General features: G+C 43.0%; 1 protein-coding gene across 12 annotated transcripts in view; it reads left to right on the top strand.

Annotated features, from left to right (window-relative positions):
* Nucleotides 1-26932, top strand: part of TTLL5 (tubulin tyrosine ligase like 5) — a 273355-nt gene that overhangs the window by 125826 nt on the left and 120597 nt on the right. For all 12 annotated transcript variants that reach the window (XR_003607888.2, XM_028096103.2, XM_028096363.2 and 9 more), the window contains one exon: nt 16169-16323. Coding sequence is in view for 11 of the 12 variants with exons in the window: in XM_028096103.2 (XP_027951904.1) it covers nt 16169-16323 (155 nt within the window). In the remaining variant the exon portion in view is untranslated. The remainder of the gene's footprint in view (nt 1-16168; nt 16324-26932) is intronic.

Genomic DNA, 26932 nt, shown 5'->3' with positions numbered 1-26932 from the left:
ATAGAGATACACTTGGCTTTGCCTTTTAGCTTGGTCACTCAGGTAGCTGGAGGAGGGTGGGTTGGAGGGTGAGGCAGTGTCACCCCATTTCCTTCCTGCTCACTCGTGAAGATGCCCAGGAACAGTGAACTAGCCAGAAGTAAAGAAGCAGAGTACTCTGACAACCCCAAAATGTTATAATAAAACTTGGAAGTACCCAGAATTTACACCAGAGGCTAAATTGTTATGGATTTGCATGGCTAAGAACAGAACCTCATTTAGCCTGTGATGACTTTCACTACTTCTGTTATGGTTTAACTTTCTTTATAGCCTACAAAACACGAGAACATCAAACTTTCCTTGCCACACGAAGTGACCACAATAGCCACTTCAGCAATGTTCGTGCCGGCTTGCGGACATTTGGAATAATGCTTGAAAGAGATACATGTTCTTAGTGGGGGTCATTCAACAAGTACCCTACGAACCTGAGCAGAGAGCAGGTCAAATTCAGTTTCCCCTTGGCACACGAGAGGCTGGCTGACCTTTGGGGAGGGGGTTCTTTGGAACCAGCGTGTGCATCCCTGAATGCAGGGTTTTCTGGGAGCATCTTTCGTCTGTGGTAGGGAGCGCTATGGTAGCTGGCAGGGCGCTGGAGTCGAGCTTCAGTCTCACTATCTCAGTGCCGGGAGAGGTGTGCGTTACCACTGCAGCCCTCTGCACAGACGTTGCCCTTTGTGGTTACTGTTGTTAGTGAGCAGAAGAATGTGGCCAAGGAGCCCAGCTCTGTGGTGAGGAGTGGGAGGCCGCGACTCACAGGGAGCACCAGCCCTCTCTGTGCGGGCGAGTGTGAGATTTCAGGACCCAGCTATCATTAGGAGCAGCTCCAGCTCTTCCAGCCTGGGAGTTCAATCAAAGGAATAACAGCAGACCACCCAGGCGAGGGCTCCAAGGCGAACGAATGTGCTGTGTCAGTCTCTTTCCCCCAGCCAGCCAGTGCCCGGGATGTGGCCAGGCCTCCTGGAAATGTGCTGACAGATACATAGGAGGGAGGAGACACTTTCTGCTTCTCACATTTTTCATGTAGATGGAGAGTGGAAAAGAAAACCATTCAATTTCTTTCATTTTTTGCTCCTTACCCTGGTACTTCTCTAGAGCAGTTCTAGAGAAGGGTATATGCTGACATGTAGAATGTTTGGTTTCCACCAGCTACTCATTCCTCTCACTCATTCATATATGGAGGAATTCTCTATCATTTCTTCTGCTTCAGAAGCTGCCAAGGTGGACCTTGAGTGAATCTTACTTTCAGAATTTCCACTTTGAAGATGAAACTGGCAGAGAGGGAGCTGAATTTCTGAAATGATGACGAATGTTCTCCAGAACTGAGGCAGATGGCACCCGGCTTATCACATGCTTGGGTGTTTGGGAACTCTCCTCCTGCCTCCTTAGTGTGCCCAGACACATCTCAACTGTTGTACATTTATGTTCTGATTTGGTGGTGGTTTTCCAAGTCTAGCTCCTTTGGTCCTTTATTCTTTCTGGGTAGAAAAAGTTACACTTCTTTGTATCATATATATTACTCTTTCCCATTTCTAGAAACAGAAAGGATAAATGGAAAAAACAGTAGTTCTTAAGTCAGTGAGACCTTGGAGAAGTTACTTAACCTCCCTGTGCCTTGATTTCCTTCTCTGTAAAATGGGGTCATTTTAGTATTGAGACTAATTCTCCTCCTGGATCCCTGTGCCTCCTGGCTCTGGGGCCCCACTCCAGCTGATTCTAATTTCCTAGCTCTTCTGTGTCTCTCAAGGCTTTCAGCCCCCAGTGTTCCTTAGTTCCTTAGCCTACCGTATGGTCTCTTGTTCTAAAATAACCTTTCTTTCACCCTGCCCCCCCCTCAAATTCTTATCTTCCCTGTACTGCCAAACTTTAAAGTGACATGCCCTTGCTGCCCCAGTGCCCCTGACCCCGTCCCCTCCACAGTTACCCTTGCAGTCTGACCTTCTCTCTTACCATTTTGTCCAGCTCTCTCTTAGAGATTGCCAGTGACCTTGGAATTGCCAACTTTGGTCACCTATTTTTAATCCTCATTCTCCCTCAGCATGCGGCACTATTATTGACCACCTCCTACCTGAAAAACTTTTCTTAGCTTCTTCAACCCTTTAGCGATGCCCCTGGGAGCTCATCCTCCTCTTTCCCCTGAAGACTAGATTCCATTTGCAACATTTTTTAAAAGCCACAGGCATATAGACCTCAAATATATCAAACTGGCAACAATAGGCTCTTTCCGATTAAAGACAGTGGGATGATGTCTGGGCTTCCGCTTCTTCCCATTCTTCGTAGCTCTCCTCCAGCATAGCTCTGAAGTCCGGGTGCAACACAACTGTTTTTTTAACGCACAGTTTCCCCTTGGGTACTTGTTCTCTTCCTATAGCTCCATCGGGTACTGTTCTGTGGATTTCTTTCACGTACGTATCTTTTGTGTGAACCTCTTTGCTGAGTGCTAAGTCCAGACTTCCAATGGTCAGACATTTCCACCTAACTGTATTCCCAGCATCCAAAACACACAACGCATTTTAAACATATTTTGAAAATATTCAAAAAAATATTTAAGACATCTAAAACCTATTTGTTTGTCTCCCTTTTATCTCTTGGTATTGGTGACACTGCAGTTCTCGGGATTTAGGTATGGAGCTTTTGATTTATCATTGTCTCTGTTTGCTTCTTCATTCTGTCTACATCCAGGCAGTTGCCAAGTCTGGTTGATTCTGACTCCCTAATATCTCAAATATATTTTCCCTGTTTCACTTTTACATCGACTGTCCTGCCTAAGGCTTTAATTATCTCAGTTGGACAGCTACAGTTACCTCCAACGGTCTCCTCTCCACCTTAGTCTTTGCTGTAAAGGAATCTTTTTGAATCACAAGTCTGTTGATAAGACTCCTTTGCTCAAGAATCAAGGGGGCTTTTTGTTATCTACAATGTGAAGCCCAAGCTATTAAATGTTATTCAAATCCTTTATTTAGAATCTGGCTCCAAGCTACTTCTCTAGTCTGGCCTCTCCCATCACACATGTTTTTGTGCACTCACCCAGAATTTGTTGGTCTCCACGCCTTAGTTTTTGCTATCTTCTCATGGGAAATGTTCCCCTGTCACCATGTCTAACTTTATGCATCCATCCAGGGTCAACATAGATGCTGTTTGGTTCTCAACCCTCTGGGAGCTTTCCTGGTGTAATCTGAAAGTGGCCCCTGTACTCAGAAAGCAGGCAGACACCAGAGAAAGAGGCAGGCCGCTCAGTGTTGGTAGGTGGCAGTTTCAATACTAGCAAAGCCGGGGGTGGGGGGTGGCACGGGGTGCCTGGGTGGCTCAGTCGGTTAAGCATCTGCCATTGGTTCGGGTCACGATCCCAGGGCCCTGGGATTGAGCCCTGCATTGGGCTCCCTGCTCAGTGGAGAGCCTGCTTCTTCCTCTCTCTCTGCCTGCCAGTCTGCCTATTTGAGCTCTCTGTCAAATAAATAAATAAAATCTTAAAAAAAAAAAAAAATACTGGCAAAGGGAACTTACATACGAGGCGTGTCTTGGGCAGCAACAAGATGAATGGATCCCTACACCTGCCGCCAAATCTTAGAAATTTATAAAGAGGCCCTAACTGGGCTCAGTCATGTATACTGTGCAGGTGTTTTCAACACATCACCATTTCAAGGCCATGTCCTTAGAGCAGCCTCTGGGAGCAGGAAAGGCGAGGGGAACCCACATTCCAAGGATGGGAGGAGGGGCTGAAGAGCCTCTGACTGGCCCTGTCCAGCTTCTGGGTCAGTTGGCAGCCATGTTTTTCTCATGGCGTTCCCCAGCAGGTGCCCCCTCACTTGGATGCGTGTCATTTCACGCATCACACTCTCTGTGTCCAGATAGCTGTCTCCTACCTCGGTGAGCTCTTTGGGGGCAGTGTCCTATGCTGCCTCAGAACCTGACTCATGGGTAAGCCTTAGTAAATGTGCTTATTTTACTGGACTGTAAGTTACTTGGTTGAGGATGGGGACCCATTTTTCACCATTTTTTTTTCAGCTTTGGTATATGGTATGTACTTAATACATTTTTGAATAAAGAAATGAAGAACCGAACCCATTGCCTCCCCAGCCAGAAGTCATCTTTCCACTCTCTATGCTCCTTTAGCCCCTCATTAATTTCTCTCTATAGTAAACCTGTTATAGTGATTTTGCTTCTCTTCTTTCATGTTGAGTTATGATCTGTGTGATGACACTTCTTTCTAATCCATAACCTAACACAGCAGCCTTGCACTAAGTAGGCACTTACCACATCCTTGCTAAGTTGAAAAGAATTTCTCTTCTGTGTTTTGTTGGTTTTTATATTTTTTAAAACTCTTGTTCTTTCATGTTTTCTCATTGACAGTACCACACCTGCCCTTCATCATAAAGCAGCCAACATCAACTGAATGTCTGCTTTGCACCAGGCACTGTGCTAAGCACTTTATAGACATTATTTCTTTAACCCTAGGATGTAATACTTATTTTTTACAGATGAAGAAAACAGAAGCTGGAAAGATAAGTGACTGTTCTAAGGTCACATAAATGGCAAGTGACTGAACTAGGATTCAAACCCAAGTCTGTCTGGTGCCACGCTCTTCCCCTCAGTGTTTTTTCCTGCCTTCTCCTGTGGGAATCAGGACTCTAACCTCTCATCAGCTGCATGTGGCTGCAGAGTGCTAGCCAAGCCAGTGCTTGAGCCTGCAAGAGAGAGACGGGGAATTGAACTTGCTGTTCTCGTGATTAGAAGTGCTTCTCCAGGGGCCCCTGGGTGGTTCAGTCGGTTGGGCATCTGCCCTCAGCTCGGGTCGTGATCCCGGGGTCCTGGGATCGAATCCCGCATTGGGCTCCCTGCTCATCGGGGAGTCTGCTTCTCCCTCTCCCCTTCTCCCCTGCTCATGATCTCTCTCTCTCCCCCTCTCTGAAAAAGATAAATAAAATCTTTAAAAAAAAAAAAAAGTGCTTCTCCACTCAAAGGTTGAGATATATGTGGCTTTGTCTAGATTATCAGTTGTTTGTTGGGTAAATGGAAGTATTTGTTGAGTGAACTCTTCATCAGATTATTTTATGGTGAAATCAGTTGATCCTTTGAGGAGGCAAAACTCAGCCTTCTTAATCTGCAGAGATGCAGAAAGAGTGCATCGATTTATCATGGTGGTGGCAGCCCTCATTGACTCATAAAAACCAAATATATAAATTGGAAACACTATCAAGCAATTTGGCTGTTTTGTAAGGTTTCCCAGGAATGTCTCAAATCTTAATCTGGGTTTTGGAGCACTGAATGTTGATAGGCATATGTGTGTTATGTAAATGACAGTGTTCAACAGGGAGGGGATACATGACAAGAGAACTTAGTATTGGTGAATTGGAACTACAGAGATTCCCAGCTTTTCCTAACCCCTTTTAAAATTTAATTAACATTATAACTCATATCTCTTGGTGATCAGAGTGCAAATTTCTTGAGGTTCATTTTATTGGCATCCAGGAACTGATACAGGAGTTGAAGCTGTCTTAAAACATGTTGGTTGGTGTGGCTGATGATTTAATACATTCTCAGGAAGTGCCCTTGAAAGAATGGTTAAAAAGGTAGCTGTTTAAGGATGATTTTTTTTTCATGTTCTTGATTGAATATATTCTCTAATATTCTCTAGTGATGAAAATGATGTAGTAAGTGCAGATCTGGCACTTTTGGTTTTCTTTTTCTTTTATCTTGAGGGAAGTGGATCTTGGTCCACTGGTGTTTCCTGTTCAAGGACTGCCTTCGGTTCTAGCTACATACACTAAAACAAGTCAGGAAGGACTTGCCACTGCATTTCCCTATTCCAGATCACTCAGAGCCCCACAGTCAGGGGAATGAAAGTTTCGGTGGCAGGCTCAATTGATCTAGTCATATTCTGATGAGCCTTTGCCTATGAATGACACAGAGACCATTATTCTCAAGATGATACTGGTGTAGTTCTGAGGACATTATGAATGCAGATTTAGACAAATTGATCTTCATATCATCCTGTGTGATTCTTAACCTTTTCGGAGTCAGAGATCCCTTTGAGAGTTGCATAAAGGCTATCTTCTTCTGAAAAAAATGTGCATTCAGACTTAGAAATTTGCATTAATTTCAAAGGGGTCATAGACACCCCCCAATTAGGCTCCCTCTTGATGCCCTTTGGACCCATGGTCTCCGAGTTAAGAACCTCTGAAAACCTTAAGGTAGCATATGGCCAGTAATATCGATAATTTGGCCAAAAGTGATCATTCCAAACTGTGATCACTTTTGCTTCACGCATTCTGTATATATTTCAGTGATATCCCCCAACTAGGGTGTCTTCTCAGTGGAAGCAAGGATTTTGGTTTTGTGGGTTTTTTTCATGGTTCTATGTTCAGTGCTGAAAAGAATGCCACAGAATAGCTGATAAATATTTGTTGGATTAATGAAATAATCTTTTGAAGCTCCATCTCTTGACCTCACTTGAGCTGTGCCGAGATTGTAAGCTGTATTGGGAGCACTGTTATTTGGTCTTTCATGTTGAATTCCCAATCTCCATTTTGATAAGTAAGATATATGACATTTGCAAACAGCCTAGTGAAACTGAGATTCAAGATCTGTTTCACTCAAGATAAAAGGAAAACCAAAAGTGCCAGATCCATACTTACTAGACGATTTTCATCACTGGAGAAATACTAGAGGACGTATGCAACCCAATTTCGAATGGAGTGTCAGCCTTTTTCAGTTTCAGTGCCAAGAAGAAATATACAGTATAGACATTGTGCAGACAAGGAGCGAAATCTGAATGCAAAGCTCTTATTTCTCGCATTTGAGAAACTTGCCCAAGGTTTCAAGACCAGGCAAAACTCATCTCTAAAATTATGCAGGGCACTAACAAGAGCAACACTTACCTCTCTCTAATCACTGATTATTTTATTTCCCATTATTCCAGAGCAGTCCCTCCCTTGTGGTATTTGCAAAAAGAGGTAATTTGGAACCTTTAATTTCCTTTTTGGCCTGCCAGTGACATTAATCACTTTTCCACTCACTGGTGAAACTAGCTGCTAGCTAGAGGTCGTGTGTGTGTGTGTGTGTGTGTGTGTGTGTGTGTGTGTGTGTGTATTTGGGACTAGATGAGACCCACTTCATTTAGTGTATAAATGCTTTTGTGCCTGCTGGGCTAAACTCTGAGGATACAACAATGAATGAGATACAGTAATTTGTAGGTCAAGATAGGCAAATAAACCTGCAATTATAATATGATACAAATCATGGCATGAAGCTCTTTCAGCTCTACCACTGGTTGGTAGAGCATACCACTATGCTTTTTTTTAAAGATTTTATTTATTTAGAGAGAGAGGGAGGGAGAAGGCCAGGAAGGGGGGGAGAGGCAGAGGCAGAGGGAGAAGTAGACTCACCGCTGAGTGGGGAGCTCAATCCCAGGACCCCGAGATCATGACCTGAGCCGAAGGCAGACACTTAACCGGCCGAGCCACCCAGGTGCGCCGCTACCCCTACACTCTTGAAGCAGTTTAATGACAAGGCTTCTTTACAACTAAGGGAAATTGTTTATAAAAAATAAATTTGGCATTGGGAAGTAAAGTGCAAGGTGGTAGCAACAGGATTTCAGGATCCTGCTGTGCTGAAGTGGTTTGAAGGACCTTCTTAGAGCCAATGATAAAACACCAAATTAAGCTTCTGATCTTTCCGTTTCCATGTTGGGGATAATCCCTGCCTCCTGGCATAGTTATTTGCTGGTTGTATTTTCCCAAGCAGCAATGAGAAACCTTGGTACCATGTTAAGAAAAGTAAAGGTCGTGTGAAAACCCACAAGACCCAGTCCACAGAGGGCTACATTTGTAGAAATGGAAAATTCTTAGTCTGCTGTATGTGGAGAATGTCTTGTCCTTAAGGAACTGATAACACATGCATACACAGAGGCAGATGCCAGTTTATGATTGATCTGGTAGAGGACTTGAGGGCTCACACTGGATGCCGGCATCTTATTTTTTTCATTAACCTGTGTCGTCTTTTCAGTATCTACTAAAACTTCACCATCCTTAAATATCAGTTTGTTTGATTTTGTGGTTCCGCGGTGGAGGTGGAAATAACTGCACACATGGTCATTAAATGCTGATTTAGGGAGAACGGTGTCACTACCTTGAGGTTCAGGAGAAGATGCCCCAGAAAGGATCCTTCAGGCTGAAGCCTCCTCTTATTACTGTTTTTGATTCCAGACTCCTGAGTGGAATTCCTAGCTGTTGACTTGGGCTAGAGAGTGTATGATCCAATGTGTTCTTTTGCCCACCAGGCCTTAGGCCTCAGGCCTAGACCAAAGCCATCTAGTCAGGCCTCCCCCCCAGGCCCACCCCCTAATCTTGATCCTCAGACCATTCTTTTTTTTTTTTAAAGATTTTACTTATTTATTTGACAGAGAGAGACACAGCCAGAGAGGGAACACAAGCAGGGGGAGTGGGAGAGGGAGAAGCAGGCTTCCCGTGGAGCAGGGAGCCCGACGCGTGCTCGATCCCAGGACCCTGGGATCGTGACCTGAACTGAAGGCAGATGCTTAACGACTGAGCCACCCAGGCGCCCCCAGACCATTCTTTTGAGGAGAGGCAGGGAAAGATAAATCTAAGAAAAGGTTTATTTGCACTAAGGCCCACTCTCTGACCTTCCCTTCTTAAAATGCCAGGCAGCGTCATCTTGCCTTACCAGATGCATGGGAAGATATGTCCAAAAGAGGGCTGATCCAAGAAGAGATCATGAACAATGAACACATAAACTCAAGAGCTTTTATTGTCAGTTTACAAAGCAGGTCTCCAGCTCCGAAGCCCAGCACTCTAACCGCGCCTTAGGAGGGAAGTGTGAGGAGCCCGGCAATGGTGTATCCTGCATCCCAGACTTGGTACCTGTCGCCTGACTGCCATGGCTCTCCACAAGTTTGGATTTTCCTTAATAGCCCCTTTCACCCCAGCCCACGAAAACAGCACTAGATTTCTCTACCTACACCACAGCTGTGACATAGCACTACTCTTACCGGAACCCTTGAGCAGGCTCACTGTTATGTCTTAGGTCAAGAGCAGAATCTTTAGTCTGGCATTCAAGGATCTCCCCGAGCCATTTTTCTTTCTTTTCCTATCTTTTATTGTTCTGAGCTTTAGCCAAATTAGACTGCTTCCTGTTTTTCAGACATTCTTCCTGCTTATCTGTCTCAGCATTTTTACTTACACTTTTTTGCTCTAGGAGCCACCACCACCCCGCCCCCCTCCCAGCAATCCTCCTACCTGTCCTTTTAGGCTCAGCTCAGGGGTCTTCTTGGAATTTCCTTGGCTTTTTTCTTAGGGCAGTTATCACTTTCTAGAGGCCTTAAATATTGCTATCTGTTAGGGGTGTCTTTTCTCACTAGGATTACCAGTTCCTTCGTGGCTTGAGGGCAGGGTCCACATTTTAATCTCTGTATCCCCTTAGGATTTTTAAATTTATTTTAATTCAGCTAATTAACATTATAGTGTATTATTAGTTTCAGAGGTAGAGTTCAGTGATTCATCAGTCTTAAACTAACCCTAACCCCCAGTGCTCATGACATCCCGTGCCCTCCTTAATGCCCATCACCCAGTTACCCCATTCCCCCATCCCCCTCCCTATACCCTTAGGATTTTACCCGAGGCCTTGCTTATGATGGGCAATGCAGTGGATATTTATTGGATTATCTCTGAGGTTTGGACTTCTTTTGAGCATTCAGGTGTGCGGCATTTCTGGAGCATGCCCGCTCCAGCTACAGTGATCTAGTTAGGCCTGGCCCTGGATCCTCTTTGGATACCAAAAGGTTATGTATCTGGGTGGGTGGTGGGTATATCCTGGGAAGCTGTCAGGGCAATGCCATCATATTTTAATTATAGCCCTGGCAGCAGCACTCCTTTTAGCAAGCGGCAGTAACAAGCAGTAACACTTGGGCGGGCCAGCCGCCGGAAATTGGCCTCCCTCTCTGTGTTTCTCCTACCCCCTTTTCAATCCATCACCTGTATTTATTCCCACTATAATTTAAACACCTGTCTAGATGGAATGTGTGCAATGTGTCCTTACCCCACACATTCAGATATTTGCTCACCTGCCTTGTTCGGAAGGCTGGCTCTAAAATAAACAGCGTTTTGGTATTAAAAGAAAAAAATGCACCGAGGTCACTGTGGCAATGGACATGAAGAAGGGAACGGGAGTGGAACCTCTGGATAAGCTGCTCCAGGAGAGTGGGAGCAGAGGAGGAGGAGGGGGACAGCACGGGGTGAAGCATCTGCCTAAGGCTTAGGCAGCGGTGGGATCGTGTGCCTAGGTTTTTCCACAGGCAATCGTTCACTTAGCTGACCAGCTAGAGAAAGGTGGGGGTGGAAGAATATTCAACAAGCTGATTGTTTTTAGGCTTAAATGCCTTGGTTATTTTTTAACGACCACTGTTTCTCAAGGCAGCGTCACAAGTAGACTCAGAATTTTCTGAACCTTGTTCTAAACCATTTTATCCATGTTTGCATCCTTGGCAAATTGAATGATTACCCATGTCAATATTTGAGCATCCGGACAACATTGAGAAATAGTAAAATCTAATCGTAGTTTCAAAAATCTCTAATAATTAAGGATACTTAAGGATAACTGGGACTGTTTTCTTACTAGTTTTAAAACTAGAAAATGGATTTTCTTTCTTTTTAAAGATTTTATATATATATGTCAGGGAAAGAGAGAGAGAGAGAAAGCACAAGCAGGGGGAGCAGCCTAGATTTAGTAGCATAGACTCTGGTTATTGACCCAGAGAAGCCACCTGGCCCATTTTTCCTAAGAAAAAATGATGAGCTATCTCTTTTGTTAGTGGTGCTGTGTCTTTATTTGCTGTAATTCTGTCCTTCTCTAAAATTCCTTAGCATGAAATGTTCATCATAATGAAAAGCATATATATATATATATATATATGTGTATGTATGTATGCCATTTTCTACTTTCTCTTCATCAAATGAAACTTTGTTTACCTGGAGAAATATAGACGGACAGAGAAGCAGATGCAACCTGGTGACAGCCGTATTCATCATCCTTCTGTCCCGTTCAGGAGGAACCTCCAGATTGAAGCCTAACTGGCTTGTGTAGTTTAAGGCCTGGCCCAATGCTGGGAGATTGAGCCTGCCCTTAGATCTTTCCTAGTCAACGCAAGGTGCTTCTGTGGCCACAGTTGATGCTTGGGTCCATTTGTGTTCAGTGGCTCCTTCTGCCCATCCTGGGAAAAACTGGGAAACTGAAAGGAAGAACCAGAGGCTTTCTTAAGTCATTTAATCTAGAAATGATTTGCTTGGGCCAAACTCTAGCAAGGCGTAAGTCTGTACACATAAGATGCAGCCAGATGTGGTTGAGGCTTCAGAGCCTTCATAGCCATGTGGCTGTTGCTGCTGTATTAGGTGATACAGATTATGGAACATTTTCATCATCACAATACATTCTATTGGATTGTACTGTTTTAGAACAGGGGTTGAAAATAGGTTCATCTCCTTTGTCACTTCTGGTTGATCGGCATTGGCTGTCTGGAGGACTGTGTAAAGAAGATTCTGAGGCCATATCTAAGTGAGCCCCAAATTGTTTGATGATTTACTAGCAATGTATGTTCCAGGAAGGCTGAGCTGAGTGGGTGGGGCTAGTTGTGGCATAGGTGCTGGGTGTCTTCTAGATAAAACCACGGAAGTAAGAATACAATATTTAAAATAGAGGGTCAATTGTTATTGTTTAAAGAGACAGGTTATATTTTCAGCAGGAATCCTTTGGAAAGAAAGATGAGAAGCTTTAAAAGTTTTGTTATTCTTTATATAATCTCTCATTTAAGTAGTGGTCCCTTTTGCTATTTTCCAAAATAAATTAACAATGATGCTTTGCTTTTGTGTAGAAGGAAATCACAATAGCCACCATTTTTTGGTTTATCCATGAAATAAGGAATTGATGTTACATGTAAAAACAAAACCCACCAGGGCGCCTGGGGGGCTCAGTTGGTTAAGCGTCTGCCTTCGGCTCAGGTCATGATCCCAGGGTACTGGGATCGAGTCCCACGTCAGGCTCCCTGCTCAGCGGGGAGTCTGCTTCTCCCTCTCCCTCTGCCTGCCGCTCCCCCTGCTTGTGTTCTATCTCTCTGTCAAATAAATAAATAAAATCTTAAAAAAAAAAACCGCCAGGAATCTAAAATTAGTTTCATGTTCATGCCACCTTTTACTATACCTGCTAAGAAACAGAACTGATTGAGGATGGGTTTTGGTTTTTTTTTTCCACTTCTTTAATATGCTCTGGTGAGGATATTAACAACACGCATGTTGTTAACAAATGGGGAATAAAATTTAAGGCAAAAAAAGGAAAAGCTGGTGTAGTTTGGTATAATCAATTCCTGTATAATCACTGTTGTCAGAATTTGAGGTATCTAATTATATTTTCAAAAATCTCTAATAATTAAGGATAATTAAGCATAACTGGGACTGTTTCCTACTAGTTTTAAAACTAGAAAATAGATTTTCTTTCTTTTTAAAGATTTTATATATTTGTCAGGGAAAGAGAAAGAGAGAGAGAAAGCACAAGCAGGGGGAGCAGCAGGTAGAGGGAGAAGCAGGCTCCCCGCTGAGCAGGGAGCCTGATGCAGGGCTCAATCCCAGGACCCTGGGATCATGACCTGAGCTGAAGGCAGACACTTAACCAGCTGAGCCAACCAGGTGTCCCTAGAAAATGGATTTTAAAACAACAGTACTAATTCTGCCACTGTTATGTAACCCTGAGCAAATTAACTACTATAAACTCTCTGAGCCTTAGTTTCTCCATCTCTGAAAGGGAGTATAACAGTATCTGCTTCCATGAGTAATGGGTAAGGAGTGAGTAATGTCAAGTGCTTGACATTACTACTGCAAGACCTCAAATATTAAACCATGTTATTTGGGAAAAGTATACCACATGCACTTGGAGGAGAACATTCCCTGTTCTCATCTTGGCCCTGCACTTAGTGGGTATTTTTAGTGCAATTGTGATTTTTGTGCAATTGCTTACCCTTAGAGTTATCTAATTTTAGTTTCATCTTTTGTAAAATGGGGTAACAGTAGAACGTGCTTCAGACGGCTTGCTCAGGATTACACGAGATAATACACATCAAGACAACGCAAGGACATCTGATACATGGCACACGGTGAACATTCAGTAACTTAGCTATTCTGATGAAAATGATGTTTAAATTAGGGGTGGCCTTGCCAAAAGAGAGAAGATTCAACAAATCTGATATTTCTTCTCCTTCCCATTCACTAATCTCTAAACTCTACGGTTTATACTAAACATGGTAAAGTGTGTACATTTTGTTTATTTTATTGCTGTTCCACTATAAATTATTAATAAGCCTCTTTTATTAGGGTTTTGGCACACTGACAGAGGCAGTAATTGGAGAAGCTGTTAGTTATCGTAAAGACCTTTCTTACTCTGTAGTGTTTTTATAAGCTGCAAGCTCATGTCTAATTTGAAAGGCCTGATGTTTACGGCCAGGGAGCAGGGCAAGCAGGACGAAGGCTCAGTGTGGGGTAGGAGTGCATTCAAGTCCTACAGGGAGCAGTTTGACTGTCTGACAACCTGACCTCTGTTGCCCCCGAGGTGCAGGAAGAAGGCAAGGCTCTTCAAAGACTCCAGGGACCAGAGAATACTACCATAACCTGCTCCGGTATCTTCCCTCCCCACCCTTTCTTTAGTCCCTGTGTGTCTTCTCCCCCTGATAGCAGCAGAAGAGGGTCAGAAATGATAAGCCAATGTTAGCTTCTGAGGCTTCTTCTAAAGATAGGCCCACACTGGCGGGCGCAGCCCGAGTGTCCTGGACCCCAGCCTCCACAAGCACCAGGAATCACTCCTGACCTATGAAAACGCTTTCTTCCCCAGAAAAATATTTGAGTCCTTTGATGTGAAGACCTAGTCCTGGGCTCTTTTCACGTACTGAGTTCTCTAATTAGGGATGAGGCGCTGTACAGTTGCCAAAAATGATTTATGTTTCTTTCAGAATGTTCAGATGAGGGGCACCTGGGTGGCTCAGTCGGTTAAGCGTCTGCCTTCAGCTCAGGTCATGATCCTGCGGTCCTGGGATCAAGGCCTGCATCAGGCTCCCTGCTCAGCGGGGCGGGGGGGGGGGGGTCTGCTTCTCCCTCTGCCCCTCCCCCCCCACCCCCACCTCGCTCATGCTTGCTCTCTCACTCTCGCAAATAAATAAATAAATAAATAAATAAATAAATAAATAAATAAATAAAATAAAATAAACTTTAAAAAAAAAAAAGAATTTCCGGATGAAAAAAACACGACAGCGCTCCAGAATTCTTCTACTTATAAATGTCAGAATTACTAGGTTCTTAGGACATTTTTCTAGGAGAACACTTTTCCTGGAATGTCCATCTCCTATGCCACTTGGCTCTGGCGTCTCACACCCAACACCCTGCATTCGGCCCTGTGCCCTCCCTCTTTTCAGCAATCTCTCCCTGTACAACTGATTTTGAAATGTTTTTCCAAACGTCCTTTCTTTTCTGACTTCATTCTCATCTCACAGGTTTCAAGCTCACCTCACATCTGTATTTCTCATGATAACTTATATTTTCTCTTTTGGATTATAAAAGTAATCCATGCCCTTCACGAGTATATATCTGTGTGTATGTGTGTTGAAGGAAACTCGGATCTGCTTTCTGTAGTTTCAGAGTGTGGTTTTTTTTTTCTTTTTTCTTGAGATATCAGCATGGCTCTATATCATTAAGAATTCTTCGAAAAATTGTAGTGGACACATAATACTCCCTCATATGGACAGAGCAAAATTTACTTAACAACACTGCTAGCCATTTTGATCTTCCCATTTTCCAATATTAAAATCAATGCTTGTTTTCAAAATCTGTTCACAGTATAGTGTTATGGGGAAGAAGATGGGCTTTGGAGTTCCAAAGACCATGGTCCAGATTCTAGTTTGGCCATTTGTTCCTAGGCCTCAGTTTCCTTCTTTGTAAACGGGGATTATAATGGTACCTACCAACAGAATTATGACAGTTTAAAATAGGATGTATATAATGTACTCATTTACACAGAGCTTCAGACATTGTAAGTTCTGCTAAATAGTAACTGCAATTACAATAGTCACCATCGTTAATCATGGGCAATTAGTTTTTTAGCACAGTTGCTAGAAGTTAGACGGTAGTACAAATACTTTGATACCTTTAATAATATATTGCCAAATTCTGGAAAGATTCTACCAATTTATAGTCACATAAATAGTATAAGTACATACCCTTGCCATTATTAGGTAGTATATTTTTTATTATTGTATATCCATGTATACACAAAAATGTTACCTTGTAATTTACATTTCTTTTTTTTTAAAGATTTATTTATTTGAGAGAGCGAGAATGAGAGAGAGAGAGAGTACATGAGAGGGGGGAGGGTTAGAGGGAGAAGCAGGCTCCTCGCTGAGCAGGGAGCCCGATGCGGGACTTGATCCCGGGACTCCAGGATCATGACCTGAGCCGAAGGCAGTCGCTTAACCAACTGAGCCACCCAGGCGCCCTGTAATTTACATTTCTTTGATTGCCAGTGGAAATGACTAGTTTTAAATATTTAGTTGGCTAATTATATTCCTTTTTTGTATATTGTTTATTAGGGTCAGTGCCCATTTTTCTTTTGCCTGTGCATCTTTTTTCTAAATCAGTGAGTTCTTTTTATGTCATAAGAATCATTCTTCTTATGTATAACTAAAATGTATTGTGCATTTAGAAGTTGCAGATGAGGAAACAGGGCCAGAGAGGCTAAGTAGTTTGCCTAGTGTTTCAGACCCTTGCCTGGCACAGAGTAAATACGCAGTAAACTCTTGCTGTCTTTGTTACTAATCTTTGTATTTCATAGCACCTGGCACAGTCCAGCACTTTGCACACGGTAGGGGCAGAATACATACATGGTAACTTCTGTTGACACCAGCCACCCTCACTTCTCCTCTTTGGTGTGCACAGAAGCCAGCCGTTAATGGGTGCCTTGGTCACAGCCACTGTTTTAGCTCAGATGAATCGGCATCTCCTGAACTTGACTTGATTTTCTCCATCTGTTTTTAATGATACTTTCCGAAAACGCTGTAAAATCAGGTTATTTCCCCTCACTTCATTTCTAGGTAACAAACCTGAATTTGGCAAGTGGCGTCATAAACAGAAGCAGTGCTTCAACCCCCCCTACCCTTCGGCCTGTCATCAGTCCTAGTGGCCCGACATGGTCAATACAGTCAGACCCCCAAGCTCCTGAGAGCCACTCTACCCCTCCTGGAAGCAGGTATGTGAAGGGTTGTGGAATCATCGTTTTGGGTCACAAAGAGCCTGGGTCTGAAGAGAGTCTTTCCCACCTTGAACTCCCTGCACTGACGCCTGGGAGACAGGTACCTTTCTGCCTGCCCTAGTACTCTGGCACTTGAATAGAGGGCCTCGTTTGACTCATAAGACAGTTTGCGGGCAAATCAAAGGCAAAGGAAATTTCTGATACAGTTCAGTCAGCTCACTTTGGGGTGTGATGTGTTCAGTCCTTGCCTGTAGTCCACATTTTCTTGTTTTGACTTTTGACATTTTCTCCTTGTCTCCTCATTCTTGTTTATACCTTGTACTACATTTGCATTTCAATAACTTTGGACTCTTTTTTTTTTTGAAGGACATATTTGTTTTTTATGTTTTCATCTAGGTTATATAATTAAACTCAAAACAGTCTCCCTGGACAATGCTCATTTGGGAAGTGGGAAGGAAATGTCCTTTATGTAGTTGAGCAAAGTGCAGAGGATAAAATCCAAATAGATTCTGGCCATAAAGTAAGCAACTTCTGAATTAGAAAAGAAGCCACTGTATTGAATTCTAGTCTTGATCCATATTTTAAATCCCCTATTAAAAAAAAATGTAAGAAATGGATTCCCAGTACATCTTGCATCAGTGGCTACTCAGAACGGGTTTAATTGTATCTGTGCCTGAGTGAAGTGAGCTAGAGAGGAATGTGACTGTTACGATGAAGTATTCTGTTCCCTCTGAATAAAGAAGCTCTGCCACAGATGTCCCTCCAAGTCCCCACCCCCACGCCAGCTCTGTCAGCCTCTGCCAGCCGGCCACCTCTTAGCATGCTGCCTTGCCTCGTGGTTGTGAGGGGCGGCCAAAGACCTGGGCATGAAGGAAATACCTGTATGCTGTTGAAGTATCTGTTGGTGTTAGAATTATTACTGAAGGAACTAATTTGGGAAGCAGAGACTCTGCCCAGGAAGCAACATAAACATAAGCACATTACATCATGCTTGAGTACAGTGTCTTTCATACCAGTAATCGTTGTGGTCAAGGGTGAAAAGAATCAACTGAGAGTTACAAAGAGCTGAAGACCGAGAGGCAGGACTGTTTCAGACGGGACATCCTCCCACGAAGTTCTCTTCGCAGAAGGCTGTCGTTTGGTGATTTACAGTCTACAGAATAACCACATTCCTAAAACATAAGTCGTAAAAAAGAATTCTGTTTATACCATAGAGCTTTATTTTCCATATAAAATATTTCCAAATATTCCATTTTCATGTTACAATCAGAGCCTTGTTTCTATGGAAAACATGTTCCCTGCAGTCTTGGGGATATTATCTGCCTATATGACAAGGCTGTAGCCATTTTCCATACTATAAACAAAATGTCAAAACTCCACATCATGACTGGGTTTAGAGCCTTCTTTCGGTAGCACCTGTTTGGCAGTGCTGAAACCCAGAAAGATGTGGGGATCCATCCAGGGCAGAGCCCAGACCTAGAGTCCAGCACTGTGAATGGCCTTCTCCTAGCCAGACTGTGCTTATGAGTGGCAGGAAAATAGCATATTACACCACTGACTTCAGAGCCCCTAGCACCAGGAAGTGGCCCCTGCAGAGTCCCTGGGCCTTTCCCCTTTTGAGTTAGTTGTACCCAAAGCAGTCCTCTCGTCACCTGCTCTTCAAGCCGAAGGGCCAGGTGTAAGGTCCCATTTCAGTCTAGGGTAGCCCCGGAAACCTTCCTCTGAGCCCGGGTAACCTCTGGTTGCCAGAACAGCCTAGAGGCTCAGCTTGTGGAATTCCCAGAGGTGTCCACCCCAAAGGAGTGCTAAGTGAATTCTCTGGGGTCCCTCCAGAGCTGGCTGTGACCTGGGCCACAGCCAGACCTCCAGCAGGCATTCTACCCAGTACCATACCCCAATTTCCATTTTTACCTGGTAAGTCACTGTTTTGTGGATAGTCTCTTGTTGCCCCTCTCTTAGTAGTAAGGGTGACTAAGTTCAATGAATATGGGATTAATAGCTTAGAGATCTGAGTTTTATGACTGGTTTTTGACACTAAGTGACCCTAAACCATTCATTTAATCTTTTTACTGGGCAAGCATACTTACGTATAAACCAGCCTGTTTTGAGAGCTTTTAGATTGCCCTTAAGGCACTTTGATCTCCCTGGAAGTGGGTGCTAAGTAAATAAGAGGTGCTCTTACTAGTTCATCTACAATAGCAACAGTGGATTCCAGTGCTGATAAGCTCTGATAATTCCCTAAACCAGGGGCTGTCCTGTAAACAGTAACAAGACATAAAGAGAATCCTTCGCTGGCTGTGCTTTTCATCTGCATATTGGAGGATGCAGTGACTTGGTAGCCACAGGAATGAAAACTGGTGACTCACGAGAACTCTGCAAATAGTGTTATTTTTCATTTCCCTGTGGTGTTGCTATTGTTCTCAATTTTATGGATCACACAAGTTTTCACCAGACAACCTTGTTCTTCCCCCGCAGTTTTGAAGCCCCCCCCCCCAAACGCAGCCTCAGGGCTGTTGTCTCCCATTGGGTCAGTGTGAGCTCAGCCCAGCTCCTCAAATCCCTTGGTTCCTCTGGTCTGTCTGGAGTCCCTGTTCAAGCTTTGTTGTGGGAGAGGAAGGCAAAGAGCCCACGACTTGCCCAGACAGTCTGAGGCCTGGCCCTGTAGCTTGCCGTTCCCTAGACGCTCTGGAGCTGGACTTGGCCAGCCATTCCTCTGTTGTTACTTTTCAGAGGTAATAAGTGAGATTAATTGCAGGCCATTCTCCAGAAGAGAAAGTAGTCAGGGCCAAAATCAGTCACATGTTGAGAAGCCTGAGGTGTACCTCTAAGCGAGGCCGATTTAGAATTATACAATAGGGCCTCCAGGATGCAGGTACCAAGTGTTTGTGACCTCTTTTTTCTTAAAGGGATCAATTTCGCTTTCTAGATGTGGATACCTGGGTATCTAAGCTTTTCTTCAGCCAATGAGATGGGTAGGATTTTTCAGGCTGCCTTTTAGCTATACATTTTCTGGGCCCATGGGGTGTTGTTAGGGGCTGGAAGCCATAAGCAGAGGCATCTCCCCAGTACGGCCAGCCTTGCATGGAGTTGGACCACGTCAGGGAGGGGTATTTTCTAGGTGAGGAGCGCTCAGCGGGCTCACAGTGCATCTTTCTTTGTGAGACCTGGAAGGGTTACTATAAAGTCTTGGCTGCTGCTTGGAAGGATTTGGGAAGGACAGGGCCTCAGACGGCTTGGCAGGAACCTGAGGCCCTGTTTTTTTCCAGTCCAACCCTTCCTTGTGGATCGAGCTGTCAGGGAATCCCACGAATGTCTGGCTTCTGCCCCTTTGTATGTTTTTCCAGCATTTGTCATTGAATTATTTTTATCCATCTCTGGCTTTTTCACACATGCAACCTGGGGATTTGTCTGTTCCTCGATATTAAAGGTGGGGGAGCTTGAAAGCAAAGCCATGAGTTTGTTCCTCCTTTTTGTGACAGGGCAAGACATCATGGGCTTGGGGTGCTCGGCCTGGCTGGCCCCCACTGTAGAGAACAGCATGGGGGAATGGGGTACAGTGAAGCACCAAATCTTAGAAATTGGGGTATATTTCACGTCACTCTCTCCCTCTGCCCTTTCATTCTCCAGAACTAAATTATAATGAGTCTGATACCCTACTTTACATAATTTATAGGAACAAGTTTTTCAGAGATTTTGATTCTAGTTTAGCTAATACTTTTCTCCCTTCCTTTAGATTATTTCTTACAAATGTTGCTGGAGAGTCAGGTCTCTGACTTCCCATCTTTTCATTTTTAATCCTCAGAAAATACTGAGTTTGTTGTTTTAAAAAAACAAAAATACATCCTATTCATTTTCCATGTGTCAGGCATTTGGTTAGGCCCTGGGGAGTCATGATAAATAAAACAGGACTGTGCCTGATCTCACAGAGCTTATGGTCCGTGATCTATCTGTCATGTTCTCAGCATAGTCCTGGGTGCTGGGTATGGTCTAAAAGATTTGGAAGACCTAGTTTTTGATCACTCAGAGGTGACAGTCTAGCAGAGAAAAGGAGCTATATACACATGAAACAGTTACAGAGTAGTGTCAAGGGGCATATAGCAAAGATTTCAATCTGACGGCGCAGGCAGTTAGAAGAAAAGATATCGAGAAGAATGTGTAAGCATTTAATTCTGTCACCTGCTACAACATAGGTGAACCTGGAGGGCATTATGATAAGTGAAATAAGCTGGTCACAAAAGGACAAATACTGTATCATTCCTTTCATACAAAGTGTCTAATGTCATCCAGATCAGAGAAACAGAAAGTAGAAAGGTGGTTGCCAGGGGCTGCAGGGAGAGGGAAGAGGGAATTAACATTTAATAGCTACAGAGTTTCAGTTTTGCAAGATGAAAAAGTTCTAGAGCTCTGTTGTACAACAGTGTGAATGTACTTTACTGAACTGTACACACAGAAATGGTTAGATGGTGTTTTTAAACTTAGGTGTTTTTTACTACATTAAAAAAAGGGGTATTGTAAGGGCTTAAAAGAGAGTCCCATAGTTCCACAAAAATTATATTTAGTGACTAAAATGGCAAAGTTTTGCTCCTATCCTCTGCCCCTCTGTAGGGGGATTAGCCTCAGCCTAGTCCTTGAAATGCTTCTGTTTCTTTAAGAGTATGTTAACTTTATAGGAAAGGGGGCCGTTGACCCCTATGAGGCAGATGGCACGATGTAATAGAAGGAGAAGGAACTGTTGAGTTGGACAGACCTGGATGTGCCTGCCTTAAGTGTGTGACCTTGGGCGAATTACATTGCTTCTCTGGGCCACAATTTTCCCATCTGCTTAGATATGCAAATAATACCTACCTCATTAAGTTGTTATAAGATTTAATTGAGTAGTGTATGTGAAAGGAGCCAGTTTAGTGCCTGGTTTTGGTGTAGATTGTTGATAACATTTCATTTCCTTCCCCAGAAGAAAAAAAGTTGAAATTGGACTTGCTTGGGATATGGTGCTACCCACTTGGGTTAGTATCTAGTACAGAGGGAACTAGCCGTTACCTGTGGGTGGTGTGCTCCTCGGGCTGGATCACAGAGCTGTGGCCTTTCCAGCTGAGGAAGGGAAAGCATCAGAGTGGAGCCAACAGGAGACTCTTCCTTTTTCTCTGACCCCTTTGTTGAAGGGTGACTTCTTTCTACTCACCAGGCCCTTCCTCTCTGCTATCTTCTTTTGAATGTTGAAATTTCCACTGCAGCTCGATGTTCTAGCCAGTAAACACTCATATTTTCCATCTATCCTGGGGGTCGAGCTTTGGGAGAGCTTTTCTCTGGAGGAGTTTGGAGCTTATAATTTTGTACTTTATACTGTTATATAAACAACACTCTCTAGCCAAAGAGCACAATCACAAAAAGAAACCACTTTTGGGGGGCCCTAAAAAAAAAAAAGGAAATTCTTTCATGTTCAGAGTTCTGTAGAACTTATTTCACTTCTTATTCTCCTTCCTTCTTTCCCATAAAATCAAGTTAACTTGTCCTTCCTCCTCCTGAGTCTTAGCTCTCACCCCTTGAGTAAAATGTTTCTTCAGCACATGTGTGATAAAGGCCTGTACTTCTATCTAAAGTTCCTCTGCTTCTTTTCTCACTCCACCAGACACATAACCTCTCAAAGGCTATGCTCTGTTTCAGTTCAAGCTCTGTGACAGATTCTACAATTCCTCCTTCCCCAAGAGAGCTGAGGGCCATAGGTGTTTGTGCCAAGGCCAGAATGATTGGGCTTCTGCCTATTGAAGGAATGTGGGTAAACCTAGGAAATGTGTCAAAGATCTCTGGCTGGACATCATAGCAGAGCCTGGGCAAAGTATGTGTGGGAATGTTTGGGCCTAGTATCAGGAGTGAAAGAAGTAGATCTTTTCTTATCTGCAAGCCAAAATGCAGGTTGCTTTGTGGTGTGCCAGTGTAGTGTTTTTTCAGTTCAGTATGCCTCCTCCCTACCCCCCAAAGTACCAAGTACCTTTCCTTAGGATTAAAATAGGACACATGTACACTTGGGCACACCCACGTTGCATGCACACAGTCATTGTTGGAGGCAAGACCCTATGTTATTTTTTAAATCTTTTTTTTTTTTTTAATTTTATTTACTTATTTGACAGAGAGCACAAGCAGGCGGGGGCAGCAGGCTGAGGGAGAGGCATAAGCAGGCTCCCTGGGAGTCCGATGTGGGACTCGATCCCAGGACCCCAGGATCATGACCTGAGCTGAAGGCAGTCACTTAACCAACTGAGCCACCCAGGCGCCCAAGACCCTATCTTGTTTCACTGTTGACTTTATAATTTTATATCTATCCACAGTTGGTGATTATTTTGACTCTAAGAGGCCTGAATGACAAAAGTCTACATATTAAGCTGAATGAGACTCCTTTTCTAGAATTAAGAAATTATATCAGAGTTACTTAATTCATAATTCAGTTTAATTCTCACATGGTTTTTCCTCTCTTCATTCATCTTTGCAAGTTAACTCCGTTTACCAGTTTTGAAAGAGCTTGGAAAGAATCAGAATGGTAAAGAAACACTCTTTCTTTCCGACTTCTGTAGAGAGACATTGATGACCCAGTTTTAAAGCTTACTGTTGACTCCATGAATTTCTAGAAGGAAGACTAGTCAGCTTTCCTGAACCTGTAGCTAAAGACCCCGTCCTCCCTCCATCCTCCCTCCCACTCTTCTTTCTTTTTATTTTATTTTATTTTATTTGGCAGAGGGAGAGAGAGAATCCCAAGCAGGCCCCACGCCCAACTTGGGGCTCAGTCTCACAACCCTGAGACCATGACCTGAGCCGAAATCATGAGTCAGATGCTTAACCGACTGAGCCACCCAAGTGCCCCTCCCACTCTTATTTTTGTTAAGACTTTCAGCATGTTACCAATTAAATACAACTAAGAAATCATTGCTTTTTTTTTTTTTTAAGATTTTATTTATTTATTTGAGAGAGAGAGAGACAGCACAGGGGAGCCCAACACGGGGCTTGATCCCAGGATCCCGGGATCATGATCTGAGCTGAAGGCAGATGCTTAACCGACTGAGCCACCCAGGCCCTCTGCTTTTTTTTTTTTTTTTTTTTTTAAGTCCTAGGATTTAAGGGGCTAAAAGGAAAAAACTCTCTGTACCTATGTTTTAATAAAAGAAAACAATAGACTGATAGTATCTGAAAAGGAGTAAAGATCCTCTCTTCCCTTGCAGCCACTTTGAGAAGCAGTTTTGGCATAGGTTCTGGCTTGGGTATAGGTTCTTGATAATTCTTAGTTCCCTTTCCAGAAAAGAAAGGAATGTAAAATTAGACTGGCTGAGGACATATTCCTACACCACTTCATGTAATACTTAGACTAGATACATAGTAGGGAAAACAGGTATACCTAATCATAACACAACACTGAGGTTTACACGATCTACTTTTATTGTGAAGTCAGTATCCATAAATTAAAATTTTGATTATAAACCAAGAAAATGCTCCTAAAGAAAGATAACCAAAGAGAAGCTAAACTTAAAAGGGCATTTAAATATGGAGCCAAGTGTTCTTTGGGAGATGCTAGGAAAGCTTTAGGTGGGAGAGAAGCAGTGTATGAGAGCCTAGGAATTCAAAATGTCACATCATATGGCAGGCCCCTGGGGTTCGTAATAAGTAACAGTAGAACTCTTGTCTTAATTGGACCTTCTTCTGCTTCAGACACAGTACGGGGATATTTTTGGCTTTCATGAATTATCAGGCTAAGACTTGTATTAATTTGGCTTCAAAGCCAATAAGCAATACCATGTTTGGCCTGGTTCTTAAAAATAAGTTTTACTATCTTTCCGTGATGAAAATGAAATATGGGTGCATCTCAGTAATGTGACTATAATCTAGAAGGATTTAGATGAGAAAAGCAGGCTTTCTGGCATAGCAGGTAAGGAAACCATAAAGGGGGTTTATAGGTGAGCTAGAGGAAATCAAATTATGTTCTTCTGGAACTTTGCACCAAGGAAAATTGAAATATTAATTAATAAAGAAATATTAATTAATAAAAAAATAAAGTCTTAATAAAGACTCTGTCTATATTATTAGTGTTCTCAAATAATCTTGCTTAGCTACATGAACCCAATGCATTTGGAATACTAGCCCCCAAAAGAAGAGTTCTGTTACCTTCTTCACCGAATAATTAGTATATTGAAATATTTGAAAAAGAGGAAAGGTAAAACTGGCATTAAGTAGCATCACAGATGGGAAATGGCATCATCTGGTAGTTGTTAAAACAATGTTATATCTCCTAAACACAAGACACTGGGCTGAGCTGTGAAGGAGGTGTTAGGGTCTCTGTTCTCAAGGAGGAAAGTTAATAGTCCTATCAATGCAAGTACTGTGAAACAGTATGTGCTTAATTGTTGAAGAAGAGGGTTATCCTGTAGGTACAAATTCAGAGGGGAAATTGACCACTAACTGGAGAAGCTGACAAAAGGTCCATGGAGAGGAAAGGGGCATGAGCGGAATCTGGAAGGGCAGATGGGGCGTGGGTGGGCGAAGAGGCTAATAGTAACAAATTAAGAGGTAATTGCACATTTACTTTGTGCTCAGCACTATTCGAGGATCAAAGTAATGTGATTCACACTCCTGCTAAGTTAGAGGTGACAGTTCAGCAGGGTGGTATAAAAAAAACTGCCCTGAATGTGTGTTTACTTTTTTCACATAAAATGCAAAATGAGTGATTAAAAGAGGGCACATAGGTTCAGACGAGTCACAGTTCAGAAAAGGTACTGAAGACAGGTGGAAAGAGAAGACTCTGCAGAGGAAGGTTTTAAGGTAGAGTATGAATTCAGTCCTTGACTGTGTAGGCTACGGACAGGTGAAGGACAGGAGAGGAGGGAGAAGACCCGTAATGTGCAAGGTGTTGTAAACATTTGCAAGCGACAGGGAATGGGGACCAGTCTGGCTGAAGCAGAGTGTTTCTGTTTGAAATACCATGCATTGGTCAAAACAGTGAGTTTTGAATGATAGAAACTGAAATTCACAAGCTGGCTCTGTTGTACAGATTTTTCAGTTTGTATAACTATAAAGTCCTGAAGTTGGTGTTGGTTGCTTAGGAAGTATCATTAATCATACTTCCTGCTGTCTTCCAGTTCACAGCTAAATGAGAAATTAGGGGGAAAAGTCAGCAAAATACTGGCTTTATTATTGAGAAAGATAAATTGGAGGAGATAGTCTATGAATATGGCACAGTTGGGCTTCAACCTCTCAGGTCTACAGCTTTCTAACTTGTTTTATTTAAAATCTAAAGATTGTTGGTAATTTCCCTGATAATAAAATTTTTAAGGAAGAAATAAAAAGACCTAATGCAACATAGTCTTAAAAATGAAAAAAAAAAAGAAATAAAAACTTGGCCTGATTTCCAAAACGCACACCTGCATCTGGTCCCAAACTTTCCAGTATTATTTCTCTCTACACGTTCAGTTTCAGCAGTGATCAGAAATAAGCCTTGTGTATTTGCCCTCAGCACTTCTATGCGTATGCCATTCCATAGCCCTCCCCCTATTAGTTTACTCTCTATGTACTGTCACTCCTTCAACAGAAGTGTTAAGTTTCTTATTACTATTGGATCCGAGCACCTTGGTTAGCAGTAGGGACTTAAAAATAAGAACAAATATTAAATGAATATTTATTAAGGAATTTAGACGTAAAGGAATAAGTAGATGGACACCCTGCCCCTCGCCTGCATCTGCACATGTTCACACCCTGTACTGTATAGGGTTTGGCTCAGTAGGGCATTTCTGCAGTCTTCCCTGTTCCTTGAGCAATGCCATTAGGATTTCTCTTCCCTCCTCACCCACTAGACTCCTGTTCCTAAAAACTGTAAATCAGAGGATGCTCGGGCTAAGTGCTTGATTTTAATTCCTAGAGAATGGAAATTTGGGGCCCTTCCTATCCTAGTGAACTGAACAGTGGGGAAAAAAAGCCCTACCTAGTTCCTCCATTGAACTTAAAGCTCACAACACACCCTCCCGCCCCGCCCTGCCCATGTCATCGGGTCTTTATTGCTTCTCCCTTGGACCCTATTCAGTTCTTTCATGTTATACAAAAATCAAAAGTGCCCTACAAGCAAGAGTTCCTCTTTCATCTGAGGGGTAGAGGCAGATATGGAAAAGGAAAAGACAGAGAACTTTTTAAACCCTAGCCTTCTCCCCACCCCCCTAACCCACAGGAGTCTTTTAAGAGCCACTCCTAGAAGATGGTGCAAGTGGAAGGGTATCCACCATCTTGGACAGCCCAGGATGGGATAGTTACCTCTTTCCTCCAACCTTTCACATTGGTTGCCTAATGAGTTAGAGTGTTCACTGAATGTATGTTTTTGTGGTGTTCAGCTTTTTGGTGTTCTTTATAGTGATTCCTCTCTTTTCACTGTCCTTGATTTGATAGACTCCCTGCGTGGTTGGTATGGCCGAGGCGTAATGTTGGGCCACCATCTCCCTACTCCATGTTCAAGTATCATTTCTTTATCTCTGCCATGACACTTGCCACTCCTGCTTATATTCTGGCTCTTTGTATATTTGTCTTACCTGTCATATTAGATTGTAAGCTTTGTGGGGCAGACATCAAGTCTTACACAATTTTA

The sequence above is a fragment of the Eumetopias jubatus genome, unplaced genomic scaffold (assembly GCF_037043125.1).
Source record: "Eumetopias jubatus isolate StellerSeaLion01/CBP00866 unplaced genomic scaffold, mEumJub1_p1.0 scaffold_7, whole genome shotgun sequence".
Taxonomy (NCBI): Eukaryota; Metazoa; Chordata; class Mammalia; order Carnivora; family Otariidae; genus Eumetopias; species Eumetopias jubatus.
This window is presented reverse-complemented; position numbering and strand designations above follow the sequence as displayed.